We start from the raw sequence: 17705 nt of genomic DNA, 5'->3' as shown, positions 1-17705 counted from the left end.
AAATGAAATTTTTCTCAGTGCAACAACAGCGAATACAGTTGTCTGAATAGATTAAGAAATTTCAAAATTTTAATATAAATACTGTAACCGCGTCACGCGTGGCGGGAAATTCGAAACGATCGTCTCATTGTCGATCACCGATCATTTCGATACATCGAAGTTGAAGAATGGAATTTAACTTTAATTTTCTAAACTCGTAAGATTAAAAATCGTCAGCTACAATTTTCAGCGGGATAATTTCTAGTCTTTGTAGGTGATAAAAAGTGATAATCGGTATTCGGGGAAATTTTTCACACGAATTACCTTCTACTCGGTCCAGCTGCGTCCTGGTCATTCCTGGTGGACTGACGCCTGAAGTCGGATCTGCTGGTTCCCTGTCTGGCCTCATCCTCGATCCCTTCCTGTACATAAAATGGAATAAATACCGGGGGTGAGTAAAGATAGATTGAAAAGTAACCGAAACGGATCGCGATCTTGCGATCCGCGTAATAGTAACCGAGTCAGATCGCCGAGTATACTTATTATCGCTTTTCGATGTTTGAACGCTTTATTTTTCCACTTGCAAACGGCGCGTACGACGTAGAGGTACATTTTCGATCCTAATTTGACCATTTGTATCTATCGTAGATGCGATCGTCATCGGATGTTCGAAGATCTGACCGACCTTCCGATCAGCGCGAGTTCGGCTTCTGGCAATTCATGCTTGTATTTTTCTCCCGTTGTTTTCGTTCGTTCTCTTAATTCAATACCGATAATCCCGCAGCTGACAAGACGTCGAAGAATGTTTATCGCCGATCGCATACCGTCTTTGGACTCTATCTACGCCCGCTTATTAACAGGCTGTAACTGAAATTAACGAGGCAGTCCACCACTACACACAAGCACACCTAGTTAAAGCGTAAACAATGACGACATTGCCGTTTGAACGTAGCGATGTTATCATAACCGGCACAAAATTCGTTTCACGGTTGTCGTCTGTCGTCGATAACTTTCCAACTCCGTATCTACGTTACGTGTGTGTACACGTAATAAAACTGCGATCTGTATCTACTCTTCACGAGGGACCAAAAAGCTCGATGATTTTTTTTTTATTCTTTCTCTTTATTCTCTCACACTTTCCTTCAGCCGTTGATACGCGAATCAGTTTTGCACCTTCGGGGTACGATAACACACGCGACGATCGGTCGTGTCCAAAAGACAAGAGTTAACTGACGACGAGCCTCGCGTCGCCTTTAGTTGGCAATGGCCTCGAAGCACAAGTTGCGTAGGCACGTATACAACCGAGGATTTAGATGTTGGTATGAAAAACACGCGTGCTTCAAGCGGCGCTTCTTATTTACAACGCGGACTTCTCAATTGCAAATAACAAATATCAAGCTTCTGCGCCACTGCTGTTTAACGCTCGCTCCTCTGCAGTAGCGGATTATTATACGAACTGACGAAACGCCGCACGTAGCTTGCAGCTGAACGCAACCTGCATTTCAAGTGTAATTAAACGATTTCCAATGCGACCGAACACTCTGTGCGTGCTGTGTGTGTATTTATGTTTATTTGAAAGGCTCGTATGCACTTGCAATGAAAATTTAACGTCTCTCGCTGTGTAGCGAAATATTGTTACAAAGGGTGAAATCACCCCCCGTTTTGCCCCGATTGTTCTGATCTAATAGTCGTCATAGGTATGAGACGTGTAGGAGCTTTCATATTTTACAAAAATAAATAAGGCTGCTGCATCGATAAGAGCATTTACCTCATATTTTAATCTCGCTGCCTGTTAATTTACTTAATAAGTTCGTGAACCTGTTCAATTTATTCTTTAATACCTAAATCGTTACATATTATCGTTACAATTATTTCATACGAAAGCTTTTCTCTGTGTCTTTTATCTATGACGACTACTGGATCAGAAAGGAGGGATGAACGGGTGATTTCACTCTTTGCGGTAATATATTTTGCGTTTCTATATCCTCCTGTAACCACGTGCCGCGACAATAATACGCGTATTTTCTTCAAAGACCGATTTTTTGTTTCTACAAAAATTTGGGAAAAGTGAAATTTCGAGGAATACAATGCTTCGAAATAAAAAATTAGAGAAAAAAAAAATACTAGCGTTAACACGTACGTTATACGTACGATGCGTGTTTGAACTTGTTTTTTTTTTGTTTGTTTTCTTTATTTAAGTCTTACTAAATTTCGTACATACTATTTTCGTACTCAAGCTATGCGATATCTAGGTCACGTTCGCAAAATAATTTGCATGTTGTTTTCCTCCTATACCGTGAGAATTGAGAGACGAATAGAAAAAAAATAATAATGATATAAAAAAAAAAAAAAAAACTTTGACTCGATTAACTATATTCAAGTACAAATAGATACTTGTCTTGTTTTTCTATTTTATAAGACATAGTCGACGAAATAAAAATTTATACAGCTGTTAGATCGCGATAGAAAAGTGTTAAAAATTACAATACATATATATGTATATATACAACATGCGAATTAGAAATGAAAATCGTAAATGATACAAACTCGGAGCGAGGAAATAAATACGAAACACCGGCAGCGAGAATTTTATAGCTATAATGAAATTGGTTTTTGCCGGGTTATTTTTTCGTCACATTTTTCTTTTTTTTTTTGTTTTCTCTCTTTTTTCGCTTTGCCGAGTTTAAGGCGTAAGCTGGTATACACAGCAGATCCGCAAAGTTACGAGATTAAAACTTGGCCGGAATTCAAATCTACACCAGAGTAACACCTAGAGGGTCTTGAATAATTTTTTTTCAAAAAAAAAAAAAATCAAAACCTCGATGCTGAATCAAGGATTAATATTTTCTTGCAAAGTTTGAAAAAAGATCTCGAACCTCTGGCGAAAATAAGATATCCTCGAAACGCTAATCCGTCGTTAAAAATGATGGAAAAAGTCGAAAGGGAAAGAAGTATGTCAAAAATTTGACGTCTCACCTGAATCAATTCCGGGGTGATCGCTCTGGCAGGAGACGCCGTCGACGGTTTCCGACGAAATGACGACGAAGGCGCTCCGGCGATGGCTCCGTGTCCTCTGGTGCCTTGTCTCCTGATTCCACGTCCCGTCGCGTTTTCGTCTAATTCGCGCGACGACGAGGTTCTCTCATGGTCGTCGGGACTCTGCGACAAACGAATTGTTTCAGAGTCACGTCAGAGTCTCTCCGACGTTACCTCACGCGCCTAGAAAGACATTTTCAGGCTTTAGGGGAAGGCGCCTTATTTCGCGCTTAAACACTTATAATCTCACTGTCCAGCCGTCTCTTGCCGCAAAGCTCTCGGGCTCGGGAGCTTTCGTCCGAATTCAAGCTCTCCGGCCTTGCGGCGAGAGCCGACTGCACCTCACGTCATTTATCATGCAATTAGCTCTCACTCTCTCTCTCTCTCTCTCTCTCTCTTTTATCGGCACATCCACAAGACACGCAATATCAGTTCAGACTTCGACGGTTCTGCAGTGCATTCAATTCTGTACGTGATTCGCCAGCTTATTGCCTCGCGGTTAAAACGACGCGACGTGTAGAGCTTTCAGCGAGCTTTCGCTGTGCGCTCTAGGCGTTTGTAACCGTGGTTCAGGGGGATTTTAAGACTCGGAGTGACAGGGTGTAACTCTCGGTGTGTTGTACAGAACTTCTGAATAGGAGAAAGTGTATGGGTGAGACGATTTTATTATATCCCGAAACAGGACGTTTGAAATTATCGTTTCTCCGCAGTTTGCGGGACGAAATTATTTCCCGGGAGATAAACACTTTATACACTTCAGTTTCTGAAAAGTCCTTTATATCGTCCTGCGCGTATACCGTGCTTTGAAACGTGCGAATTTCTCGTCAAAAGTTTCGTCGTTTCAGCCTTGATATCGCGAGTTCGAATTTAATGTCTCCCGATCCTCACCGCATGTTTGACAATAATTATGGGGGATAATCGTTCGTCCGTGAACCCGCGTCGTTTCTGATCCCCAAACCACCGCTTGAACTTCGATATGTTCGGCGGTGGGACTGGCAATCGGCCAAATGATTTAAACTGGAACACATGTTGCATCACTTCGAGCAGTGTATCCATCTCTCTAGATTCTTTTTCGGATTCCCAGGACAGTGAATTAGACGAAACTATGTTACGCGTTACGTAGAAACGTTTGCAAACGATTCAATCAATTCTGTTTTCCGGCATACAAATTCTATGGTGAATACAATTGTTATCGTTTACGAATAAACGCTTTCACAAGCTACGGCTTCGCGTTGCCGTTACCCGGCTTTTATAATTCAATTGTAAGGAGCTTGATAATTGTTAAGCTTCCCCTCAAGCAACTCCGTCGCGGTATGTCCGTTGCAGGGTAAAAGCGGGACTCGGTTATTTAACGTGGCTGGATAGAGTTGACGAGCTTGCGGTTTCTCGATGAAATTCCAAACAGTCGAGCCTCGCTTTTACGTATCGCGACCCGATATTCCAATCGGTAGAGAAAATTTACCGAGCTACGCTGTATACCTATATAAACACCCGGCACGTACGTATATAAGGTGTTTCGAAACGAGGCACTTTCCGGGATCTTTGAGCGGATTAATTAACTCGAAACTTTGATTTCGCCCTCGCTTCCAGCCCCTGCAGTCATTTGAATACGCCCCAGGAGCAAAGGGCATTAGAGTCCTCAACCATCGCCTCCAACATCAACTATCCGAGCCGAGATGGTGTCTCTTAGTCATGCTATCAAGTCGGCGAATTTGAATCGAGAGCTAAATAGCCGATTAAATATTCCATCAAACACGCGTTTTTGTTTTCTTATTTTTTTTTTTTTTTTCTTCTTGTCATTCACACTAATTTTCGCTTGCTCTTGAATAAGCTTTAGGTCAGTCGATTATCTTACATGTAGAGTATACGAAAAGGATGGAGCTGATAATGTACGAATGTAGCGAAAAAAGTCCGCTAACTAAGTGAGACAAATTATTATAGATAACTCATAATTAATCGCTTTTTGGGTGAACGTAGTGTGAAGCGGATAAAGGTTGAAAAATTGAAGAGAATACACGAGGTTATTGAATATTCTATTTTGAAATTCAGTCAAATTCGTGCAGAACTTTATACGAAGTTATCTCTATGTGAAGTAATATTACTTATTTGAAGATTGCACTGACTTCGTCTGAGACGAAAAAAAAAAAAAACTTTCAACGTTCATCTTCGTTATTGTTTCAGTAGTTTATGCGATCCTATAATAATGATGTAAATAATAATTGTAATAAGACGATACTGACTTCAACTTTTTGCGGACTTTTGTCGATTCTTTATTCTCTTGGCAAAACACTTATCGAACGGAGGTGTAAAAGTTTCTGATATTTTGACACAGGTATCAATTTTCAAAAAAAATTTCAACAGTCCTCGAAGATTCACTCAGAAATAGACACTAATGATCATTACGCGATATTGACGTTGGATGAAAATTGTTTAAGATCTCGATTGAAAATCGATAATTTTTGTTCACTCAATTATGACACAAATTAAGTTGAAAATTATTAAATCGTACGAGTAGCATTTGGATAAAAATCAAATAAGAAGTGAGTGTATAATTTTCACGGAAATTAAACGAAATGAGTATAATGATGACGAAAAAAAAAAAAAAAGAAAAAAGAAAATAAGGACATCGCACCGATTTACTGGCACTATGAAAAATCCGACGTGATTTTTGAATAAAGAATCACATGAGGTAGCGCGGCAGGTTTACCACAGGTGCGAAAAATCCTTCGACCCCGGGAACACCGAGCTTTTAGTGACACCTGGCGAGTACCGATGATAGTTAACAAGACAACGTTTAAACAAAACTCACTGTTTACGTTTCCGATGAGCGACGAACTACCGACACCGATCAATTAAACAGCGATGAGAACGATCGTACGAAAATCGGTAACGAGGAGGAAATATTGTCAAGTAATTATACAAAAATAGGTAAAGGGGATTGAAAAAAGTGAGATAAAGAAAATAAATAACGACCATACACGTACGGTTCAGGTTATCACTCCGTAGTAAAAAAGTGAAAAGTATAAAGTAGCAGTGGACAACGATGGGGGGTATAAGAGCACTTAGAGAGGGTGGCGAGAATATCTAGTGTCACGAAGTAGTATCACCTACGTCTAGGAAGGACACGCGCTTCCGTCCGAACAGCCTTTTCATCGCGGCGCCAAAACCTTGACTAGCGATCGAATGACAACCCCGCGAGGCAAGCTTCTCTCTTATACGCAAACAGAGAGAAGGGTGTTTCGCTGTGGTTTATATCGCAGATGACGAACCGGCGGACGGATGGACGGACGGATGGATGGATGGATGGATGGATGGGTGGGTGGATGGACGAACGGATGAACGGATGGATGGATGGGCGAACGTTCCGACGAACTGACGGACCAGCCGGGTGGCTGCAGCCGTCGCTGCTCTCTTTCAGATATATTGTGTATAAACCCGCGAGTCCGCCGCGCGTACGGATCTCAATATCGACTCATCGCCAGAAGCTGCCTCGACGGTTGGCTAGCCGTTCGACCAGCTGCCCGTCCGTTCCATGCACATGTGTATAAAATACGTACACGCGGCTATGAGGAGAGATTATACATTCGATCGGCTCCGTCGGTTCATTTCGGCTTCGACGCTATCGCCGCCCTTTGTATTAGCTGACCTGTATAGAATTCCTATCGCCTCCCCCTCCCCCCACCCCCTCATCCCAACCATCCTTTCGACGCTTCCTGTCCCCTGATCGCGATCATCCCCCTCCTCGGCTGTGACGCTACACTTTCGGTCGATTCTCGATTTAGCAATATCGAATTCCCCCCCACCAACCCCCCTCTGCCCTTTCACTTTGCCTTTCCGTCCTTTTCAACTTTAAACGATTCATCAACGCGACTCTCATTCCCATCCCCTTCCTACTCTCGGGGGGGGAAACAAAAATTGGTCGGTACGAATGTAACGTGGGGGGGGGGGGGGCATTAATCGATGGGATTTGTTTGAAGAATATTATTGCACGCGTAATTTCAACACCTCGATTTTATTTCGACCGCAAGATCGGGTTGTTGGATACCCTTGAGATATACCCTGGGTTAAGGATTTTTTTGGTCGAAACGATTGTTGAAAACTACCGCTTCGATAATAAGAATCGGAGAAAACGATCGTCGGACAATTAATATTCTTGATGAAGAACAGGTTTGTCTCTTGGTGCGAGTTCTTCACCTCGTTTAGATAACACACAATGTATACAAGCGTGGTAAATAAACTGGCAGGCACGTTAGGATACACAGTATTTATCGTGTGATTAGAGAGAAAAAAACAAAAAAAATAAAAAATTACTCGATCAAGATTCACAAATTTGTCTACGGACTGTAAATGAATCGTCGTACCGAGTCAATTTTTTCAATCAAATTTTATACCGATCAACGACGTACTGTAGTAATTGAAAAAAAGCTGGATTACAAATTTCATTTATGATACTCAAAAGTAGCGTAACACAAAACGACTGTGCCCGATGCCAGAAAATAAGATTCCTCGTTATTTATCGAATCGGAAAGCATCGAAACATCATTGTCGTTCATTACCATACCGCGAACAATACAACTATAAATTACCAGTGCTAAAACAGAACACAAACGAGGTTTTCAGACGGTATTAATCGCGTAGGAAATGGGTAAGTACGATTTATCGAGGTCAGAAACGAGGCAGCGCCGACTTCGAATCGACGGGATTGGAACGCGGTTTTTTTTTTTTTTTTGTTTTTTTACACCTCACCTTCCTTTTTCCTATACATTTATAGCTCGCTGTATTATTTCACCTCGGAGCTAGACGCCGATCGTCTACGATAAATCCGAATTAATTCGTCACGGATCAACGATGTCAATCAACGATTCAAATTCACCGCCGTGTCGCGTTAAATCGATGCCTATATCGCGAATAACTTAACATTAATTCGCTTAACCGTTGATCCTTAGATTCTTGATTCGATCGTAAACGCGAGACTGAGAACGAGAAGTAGGAAAAAGAAAAGAAATAAATACAACATTTCGTACACGCAATTATATCGTTTCGAACTTTATTGTTCCGGATTTTCGCTCTCCGGATTTCCAAATAACCGCGATTCCCAGTAATTACTATTATTGTTGTTATTATTATTATTATTATTATCATCATTATTATTGTCCTCTCGGACTGTATCAAGTCGAATTTCGCTGATATTCGCTGATGTGAAAACGGTCGCCGTGATTGCGTCGAATGTAGGTTATAAGGTGGTACTTGCTGCGCCAATCAAACCCTCGCCAAATTGTATCACACATATATGTATGTATATATATATATACACAGTCATATAAATCATGTAATCCTAACGAGGATCGATACGCTCGTGCAGAAATATTGGGGAAAAATATATTTTCGTTTCAACTCACCAAGTGGACAAGCGACTGGACGAGAAGACAGACGGGATTCCCGGCGGCTTGAATAGCTTGAACAGCCCTTTCGTGAGTGCTGTTTCTGAGATCAATGCCGTCGACTTCTATTATCCGATCTCCTGTCTGTGAAGAGAGAGAAAGAGAGAGTGAAAAGAATTAAAACAACGATAGATAATCAAGTGACCCGGGTCTGTGGGTGATTAATTTCGATAAAAGATAATCAGAGGGGTGAAGCTGTTATTCGGTATTCAGGGAAGCTAAAATTGAACAACGAGGCCGATTTTCGTGGGTTAATTAACCGCTATTTCCCGAAGCCATTAGTTAATTTCAATCGAGTACCCCCTGGGATGTTTAGGACGCATCACGTCGAGTACAGGCGACTCGTCGCATGCTGGATATGAAGTTAGTTACTGTTAAATAGTCGAGTAGACGATTACCTTGAGGTCTCCTGTTCTTCCTGCTGGGCTGTTCGGCAACACGTTTTTTATGAAAATGCCCGAGATGTTTTGCGACGTGTTTGGGCCCCCGTGGTACAGGTCGACCTGAAATCATTGTAGGGGGTTCCGTTGTGAGAAGAGTCGCTTTGATCCACACGGGAAGTAAACGATGCGGAACTAGGTGTAGAGGAATTTTGTTCCAATTAGGAGTGTTTGTAACGTTTGAGCGAAAAAGAACGACGACTTGACGTCACCCGGATCACAGATTTCTCTTAGAATCGATCGCTCAAAATTAGCCCATCGACGTTTTCTGTCTCTTCGAGTAGAAACGCGACTTGATTTTTCACACAAAATGACGAAAAATTTCTGCGACTTGTTGATTATTTGGATTTCGTACCGAACGGGGATTTCTATAAATTGCAAGATACTCGAGACGATTGCAACGGATCGTCAAACTGTTTCTGATCTGAATCGATAAGTATCGAAGTGTAATCGTCCGCATCTATGAGGCTCAAGTTCGCAACGTCAACATAACGAAACATGGGTGAAAAATTCATTACTGCGCAATTTTAGGACGACTTTCAAGTAGTTTGCTATGGAAAATATGATTACATTTTATTTATCATGGTTCGCTAAATTTTGGACATTCCAAAAGGAGCGAAGTAACGATTTTTCCTCAGGATGCATCGTTGCAGTAACGTTGCCAACTTAATTCTCATCCGCAAATCTCACCTTGCCGCCAACGATGCTGAGTCCAAGACTAGACTTGGGTTCTCTATAAATCTCGACCATCCTTTCGGGGCCCCAATGCTTGGCCCAAACAACGTTCCCATCCTTATCCTTGTAATTATGAGTGACGGTCATGTCGCTTCTGCCGTCAACGAGTACAATGATGGGTGAGTTTGAAGCGGTGGATTCTTCCGGCGGTTCGGGACAATGAAAAGGGAACTTCCGGTCCTTGGGTACCGTCTGCGTCCGTTCGAGTTCCTCGTCCTCGGCCACCTGGGTACCCTTCGACTCCTGGTAAGTCTGTACCTCGACCTCCCGCCTGCCGGATTCCAGAGACTTCTGGTCCCCGTTGACTCCTCGTCGGAAGAAAATCGCCGTCCTCAAAGGACTGTCAGGAATGTCCTCCGGCGCGCACTGGACGCTTTTCGACTCCTGCTCAGTCTGGACCTCGACTTCGCGCCTGGGACTGGCGTTGGGTGAAGGTGTGGCCGTTTTCTGCCTGAAGAATGTCTTCAGCTGTGAGAATGTCTCGGCCAAATCGTCCGGCTCGCACTGAGTGCCCTTGGTCTCGGCCTGGGTCTGGGTCTGAACCTCCCTCCTGGGACTTCCACCTTCCGCTACGCTGCGGCAGCTCGATTCCGAGTCGCTCGCTTCGGTTCCACCGCACTGGGTACTCTTGGTCTCCTGATGGGTCTGGGTCTCGGCCTCGCGTCTCGGAGCTTCCGGTTCGCGGTCGGAAAGCTCCTCCAACCGCGCCTCGAGCGTCTGTCTCTGGTACTCGAGCGAGTGCTGCTTGCCGATCGGTTTGTCCTTGCCCTCGTCCTCCTGCTCGAGGAGCGACCGTCTCTCCTGCAGGAACTTCTCGTGTTCCCGCTGACGTTCTAGCGCCTTCTGTCGCTGCTCTTCCGCCTCCTTGTCTGTCGTCAGAATCTGCTGGACACCCCCCGAAGCCTCTTGGGACCGCTTGGACGGCTGCTGAAGCCGCGAGACGAACGGCTCCGGATCTTTTGTTGATACGGAAAATGCCCCTGTAAAATCACGCTCGCGGAGACGTTGGTTAACGCTCTTGTAGCCGCTGCACTCGTGCTTCTTCAAGGGAAAATCACTCTTGTATACCGTCTTCGTCACCACTTCAGGCTTTCTTCTTGTGTCCCCTGAGGATTCGCTACAGTGACGAGGTTCCTTCGGATGCGTTTCAGAGGTCAGGGATTCCCCGTTGCAGGTTTTTAGGACTTCCGGTTCTTCACCAACGGTTTCCTTCGGCCTAGCAGAGGGTGTATCAGCTTCTGGTAACGATCTGGAACGAATGGTTAAAAAAAATCGATATAAATGACCTAAGTAGTTGACGTGGCATTTTTATAACATTAGAATTCACAAGGATACGTAACGTTTAAAACGGTAAACTGCAAAAATTGCATCGATGTATCATCGTGTAAAGCTATTTGTCTTAGCATCAAAAACAATTAAACAATCGAATGAAAATATGTCAGACGTATAAAGTATAACTAAAAATTAGCTGCACAGTTTCGTACGTGAAGAAAAATTTTCTAAAAAATATCTTGAAATATATTTTCACCAAAATATCTCATTAGCCTGATTTTTCGTACTTTAGAAATGAGAAAAATCAGAAATAGAAACAGACGGATTACAATTAATCTCCTCGCGCGTCTTAATTATCTTCGAAGCAAATTCTCGGTCGTTTCGAAGACGTGAAGGATGCCAAAAATGCGTCTAGATGGCGTCTGGCATTCGCGCAAGCACAAGAACAACACGTATTCATCCCCCTTGTCAAAGACTGGCCCAAAATACGTGGGCCGTTCGAATTTCGACGTGCAAAATCATTCGCAGCTTTAATACGGTTAACGCAGCCTACCATCGGGCATTTGTCAATTTGTTCAAAACGGTTTCGTATCTCTCCTTTAACTTCACGATGAACTGCATAGATTTACACTTACGTATGAATTCGCATACGTGTTTTCATCCGAAGCTCCTCACGTTATACGCACACTAGACGAATTGCCTCGGAGACAAATCTACGCGACGAAATCGTCGTCCGTCATTCCTTTCGGCTGTTAATTCTTCGATTATTACTATTATTATTATTATTTTTGAATCTTTTTACGCACTCAAAGATATCGCGAGATCACGCGATATGACTCACTGCGAATCACCCACATAACGACCCTTGATTCGACGATATAAACGGTGCTTTGAACAGCGAGCAAAGTGCCGCAAGAGTGCAATAATCGTAACTGTTCAACGTTTAATAGAACTCTGGATGGATAAATTAATAACGAGTCGCAGGATGTAATAATGTCAGTGAGATAAAAATTGCGGAGTAGTTACGTTACGGCGGTTTCGTTGCGTCACACGTGACGTCGGATCGACGCAGTATATTGTATATGATATACTACGTTGCGACGGACGGAAATGAAGCTCGTGCGGTTAATATAATCCGGAAAAGCTCGACTTGCGCGTTTACTCAGCTCGCGTAGATACGCATATGTATATACACGCCAAAGATATACCTACAAGATGTACGATTGACACAGTTTCTTCCCATCCTAATTCCATCTCGCTCCGATTTTTCTCTCCTCTTCTTTTCGTCGCGGTAGAAAATTTTTTCGCAAGATTTATTATATTTACGTTGTGAAAGCACGTGCGTGTGTGTTACACGTACAGGCTGACGGCTTGTGCTAGCTCTGTCTCTCCCCGAGTTCGTCGTAAGTATAAAAATTGTGCGTTAAGTCGGTGAAATCCGACGGGAGCTTTTGACTCTGGCTTAAAAGAAGCCGAACCCTAATGCGTGTGTATGTGTTACGTACGCGACGGTTGGCGGACGTGAGTCATAACGTTGGTACATGAACACGTTACACTGACCCGAGTAGGTAAGCCGCGCTAATAAAATAATAAAGTATAATTTAAGGCTTCTGAGGCAAAGCTAATAATTGCGGAAGAAAGATATATTACGTATATTAATACATACATGCGTAAATAAGCGCGTACCTCGAGAAAATTTTAATCAATAACAATTACTCGAGGTGCAGGTGTTTCAAATATATATATATATATACATGCATGCATGCATAAATTTACAAATTTTTTTCAAGGATTTCTTGCAATCGTTCCCACAATTATTTATCGTTTGTTTAAGCAATTATTAGGAATTCATTGAGAATCATACCGCCGTACGGTTCTTATTAATTGTAATTGATAATGATATGTTTACGATACGTCACGAATTTGGGTTGAATAACCAAGTTTAAAATTTTTAACATCAATGTTTAAAACTGCACGGGTAATCCTGGACAATGAAATATGTTGACGACATATTTTACTACCTCAACGAGAGGATAAAATATGTATATTTCACGAGCCCAGGTTTTACGATATTTATTCGCGAAACGGAAGATAAACATTTATAAATTTACAGTTTTTCATTCAGGTTGCGATGTCGCTTCCTGTGCGTTAGATTACTCAAAAAATTAATCGGCGATTTAATTTCTCGCGATTACCGTTCTTTTGAGGATAAATTTAGGCTGAATTCTACGAAAAGAACAACAGGATATTAACTACACCTTACCAACGACCAATATAATCGAATATTGATGAAATTTTCATAGTTTGAGGCACGATTTAAATCAATTCTAAAGCGTTTCGCGTGGACACGATGAAATGCAGGGAGAACGACGGTGATAGAAATATGATAAACCCGGGCTCTTGAATCTCGAAATACGATGTACCAATTCTTAGCCAACGGCATTCGTGGGACATGAACAGGGGGAAGAAAAAGAGAAAGATTTATTTCACTAACGATCTCATAAGTCACGGTTGAGTGGCTGCCGAATCAATTTCCGCACGTGTGGACGGATGATACAATGAGTAGAGTAAAAGAGCAGGGAAAAAAAAATGAACCGAGACTAAACAAATCGACAAGTTTTTTACGACGAGGATACGATCGTGAAACGTCAAAGCCGTAGAATCTGATTGATAAGTACGAAGGAGGACTGGAACGGTAGTCAATTCGTGCTAATTATATCACCGACAATGAGGCGTACTAATTAATCCGTCACACTTACAACAATACCAAACATGCATGTTTAACCAACGTCAAATGTAACGTATGAGTAAATAAAATTGAAGAATTTCTATCCCTTGTTGTAATTTTTTTGTTTGTTTAACCGTTTCGTTACTCGGAGTACGCATTCGGACAAAAAGCGTGTCGCGTTTTTGATCACAACGATATCTACATCGTCAGTAACAAAGTCAAAGAGCCAAGCATTCATTTTACACCAGCGTGATAATTCGATATCGTGAAATTATTTAACGCACTATTTTCAAGATATCGAATATCTGATTTTTTATTCGACTTTATTACAATTTCGCTGCATCGGTGAAGAATTATGACAGTTCTTAACGTATCTCGCGGTGTTTTATCGCCCATGCACTTTAATCCCACAATAAATTAATCGTATGCGTATACGGTTATCATATATTATTATAACGCATGTGATCATCGAGCACGGTACCCAAATATATTTTATCATTATACGCGCGCCTGCCGGGCAGCAAACTCGAGTTAGTTATACTCGACCTAGATATGTACGGGTTATGGGTATACTCGAATACTGCACATTTTATTGCACCCTGCAGCTGAGGCGGTTGGCTTTGATGGTATCCAAAGAATTCTCGTACAAACTCTCAATTAACTTACCGCTGCTCGCAATAAAATATAATTTATCACGTTACATCATTGTGTTGCATTTTTTCCCCGCTTTCGTTTTCAAAAATTATCCCGCAGAGATTAAAAATGGAAGGAAAGTAGCGCGCAAATGTTATCGTCAAGTCTTTAAAAATAAACTTGTCAATCGGTTAAGTTTGCCACTATGAAACACTCCGACATATTCTTAGATGAAATTGACGTAAGCTTGAGGATCCACCGATATTCTCAAATGATATCGATCGATTGCGACGCGGTAGAAAAACTTTGAAGATGACGCAAACTCGCCTTACCTGCGACGAAATTTCCGGTACTTGTTGTATCCAGTTTTATTTTGTCAAAACGAGTCCACACTCTGGTCTCCACGTTTTTGAATATAACGTCATCGACGAATAATCGTTCGAATCTGTTCGATACGTTAACGTACCTATACAACAGAGAGAATGCGGCGTATCCCCGAGTTTCCGTCCGTCTTCTATCGCGTACCGATGCAAACTGGCTTATTTTGATCTAATAAGCGTTCCCCTGCACGAACATCGCGTGTGTCACGTCAGCCAAAAGACGTCAGTCGATGTGTCGCTCCGTCTATCTACAATGCATTTGTCGTATGAACATTCCCGTTTTCGTTATAAGATTGCGGTTTTCGCCGTTGGGATAAAGTCGGTTAAATATCAATCGCGATAGGTGGAGATTTGTCGGAGCGCGGTTTTTCGGCGAACCGAAAATTTGGTACGATTGCCGGAACCCGGAACTCGGCACCCGGGTCGGAAAATAAATGGAATTCGCTCGAGGCGATTTCGCGCGCCTCGATGGCTTGCAAAATTGAGTATTACACGGTATATGTGTGCAAGAGGCAAATCCACGTGTATCCGCTACCTGCTCGACTTCCGGCAGAGTTCACGGATCGTGATTACCTTCCTCGAGGAAATTCGATTTAATACGGGAACGAATATCTATACCTGTGTAAAAGGATACCCCGCGCTGTCATTGCCTTGGCCAATTTTTGCCAATTTTTGGGAATAAGATTTGGGTGGCGAGGAAGGGAAATTCCTCGAACGTACATCAAAATCCTTGTTAATAATATCTCGCGTCAATTTCACGCCGTATCGCGATCGGATGGTACGCCAATTTTTTTTTCTTACTTTATTTTCCGCTCTCTGTATTCAATATGCACGCGTATAATTAAAATCTACGGCTTCTCAGCCAGACCATTCGTTTATTTCTAAACGGTTTAGCATCGCTCCTAAGACTGGATGTGTACGGATTATCTCTAATCTCGCAGGATTTCTGTAAGGAAACCTGTATACGCTTTAGTGCTTAGCGTGAATCCACTGGATGAAAGTCGGAAAGTAGAATGGCATTCGTGCATTCAGGTTGAGGTTAATTAATGAATATGGACGTTAGTCTCAATATAATAATTCAATTATCCCCAGACAAAATACACAGTCAATCAATACCGATTCTCCCGTACATTAAATTGGACAGCGATTAGCACAATTATTGGAGAAAATCTGTTAGCCTGGGAAATTTTATCATTTTCGAGTTTCGAGATCCAGGTGTAGATGAGCGTGATAATAATCTCTCGGAAGAATTCAACGACTTTGTGGGACGAGAATATACCTACTCGACTACCGTTAATAAAACGCAGGTTGCGGGTGCGTTACGCGTGAGTTAGCAATGAAAAAAGGGCGAAGCATAACGATATCCGGAAAAAATGGGACTGACGTTATTTCTGAAATGTAACTTAATCGGCGTTACTCGAGCCGCGGAACCTCACTCGCAGAAAAGCTTCATACTGAATCACGGACGCGCGTACTTTGCTTATCGTAACCAAGAAACGTGGAAGGTACGAGGAAAAGTGTTGTGCCATTACCTACGTCAATTGCGTAAGCTCGATCATTACACCGCAATTGTTATACAATTCCTCGAAGTTGAAGCGCCGTGGTTTCGCAAACTGATACTACGATGGGATCCTGTTCCTGTATGCGTATCGTCAGTCTGTAATTTATTATCAATGAAAGCTTTCGTGCATAGAGAAATACAAGCGCGATAAGAATGCGACGTTGCATAATGTTCGCGGTTCGATTCCAGTTCGATTGCACTTATGAGTTTCTGTCTCCTCCGATCATTAGATTACAACGTGACACAGGTATCGAATTAGATAGGTTACGTACACGTTGCGCTATATTGTTGCGCTAAGGCGACCATTAGGCACAGTTTAAGCTCTGCGCGGACTAAATTTTGGAGAAATAAAGTCGAGAATATACCAATCGCTGACCCTGAACAGGGCCCCGGGAAACCTTGCAAGTTACTATAATTCAATTACTTCCACCGCATGTACGCAGCCAGTCGGACCTCCCACGAGTATTCACCCCTCCATCCATCCATCCATCCATCCATCCATCCGTTGCGGAGTCCATTATTCCCTCGGAAAACACACTTTCGGTATTTCCCGCTGTTTACCCCCAATCCGCATCACGTTCTACCAGCCTACAGTCACACCAGCGATCTTCGAGACATTAATAACGCAGCTCATTGACGCCGAATAATGGAACCTTATTGTGCACATCACGCCTGGAGGAGAGAATGTTATTTTTCACCAACGGCTTCGCCCGAGAAAGACATTTCCAAAACGTTGTCGCGCATTCAAGAATGTTCAATGATTGATATTCTCCTCTTCGAAAGTGTTCCGATCGATACGAGCTGTGGTAGGTCGACGTTAACGTTTTGTCCGAAGGTTGCATAATGCGCGAAACATTTCATCCCCTATCGACGTTGCGTTAGAGCGGATACTAAATGTAACGTACATCGACCCTTGTTTTACGAAACGTGCATGTAAGGTACGACATCGTGTGGAAGTTGGGAAAAAAACGGACAGCGACGTTTTACGTAACCGCGCGACAAAGTTTCAGACATAGTCTTGCGTAACTCGTCGTACGGACGGCGACGTCGACGTTATAACGTGATCCAAGGATTTACCGTTTGAATTTAATATCTCGACTACGTATCGCGGATTAATCACGCGATCCTTTACCTTCTCTTTAAAATAAAAACAAAATACACCGTGATCGAATTTGTTTTCTCAAATTTTCACTTACATTGCCAGTTTTCACGAGTGCGCTTTTTTCAACCGACGACTCGTATCGCGCAACAACGAAGGTGCGAAATGCACGTTAATTCACGACACGCGTGCAGCGAGATAGATACATTTTAATGGCGCATGTCTGACGGACGGTCCGTTTATATAAGTCATCATCCCATCTAATTAACAATAGCTGACGGACGAACGGATGACGTCCCAGTTGTTGGACGTGCCCATTTATCTCCAAACTCTCCAACTCGCTCACTAACTCTCGCTGCGAGCCTCGAACTGCGAATTATACTCAGGGATCGAGACGCCAA

The 17705-nt window shown here is 42.6% G+C and overlaps 1 protein-coding gene across 8 annotated transcripts in view; it reads right to left on the bottom strand.

Annotated features, from left to right (window-relative positions):
• The window catches only part of LOC124183687, a 164479-nt gene that overhangs the window by 55178 nt on the left and 91596 nt on the right, over positions 1 to 17705 (bottom strand). For all 8 annotated transcript variants that reach the window (XM_046572491.1, XM_046572496.1, XM_046572492.1 and 5 more), the window contains 5 exons: positions 9587 to 10880; positions 8855 to 8959; positions 8415 to 8540; positions 2956 to 3138; positions 304 to 401 (listed from right to left, as the gene is read on the bottom strand). In XM_046572491.1, coding sequence (XP_046428447.1) covers positions 304 to 401; positions 2956 to 3138; positions 8415 to 8540; positions 8855 to 8959; positions 9587 to 10880 — 1806 coding nt within the window. The remainder of the gene's footprint in view (positions 1 to 303; positions 402 to 2955; positions 3139 to 8414; positions 8541 to 8854; positions 8960 to 9586; positions 10881 to 17705) is intronic.

The sequence above is a fragment of the Neodiprion fabricii genome, chromosome 5, assembly GCF_021155785.1.
Source record: "Neodiprion fabricii isolate iyNeoFabr1 chromosome 5, iyNeoFabr1.1, whole genome shotgun sequence".
Taxonomy (NCBI): Eukaryota; Metazoa; Arthropoda; class Insecta; order Hymenoptera; family Diprionidae; genus Neodiprion; species Neodiprion fabricii.
The sequence above is the reverse complement of the archived record's forward strand: the minus strand, read 5'-3'. Positions and strand labels throughout refer to the sequence as shown.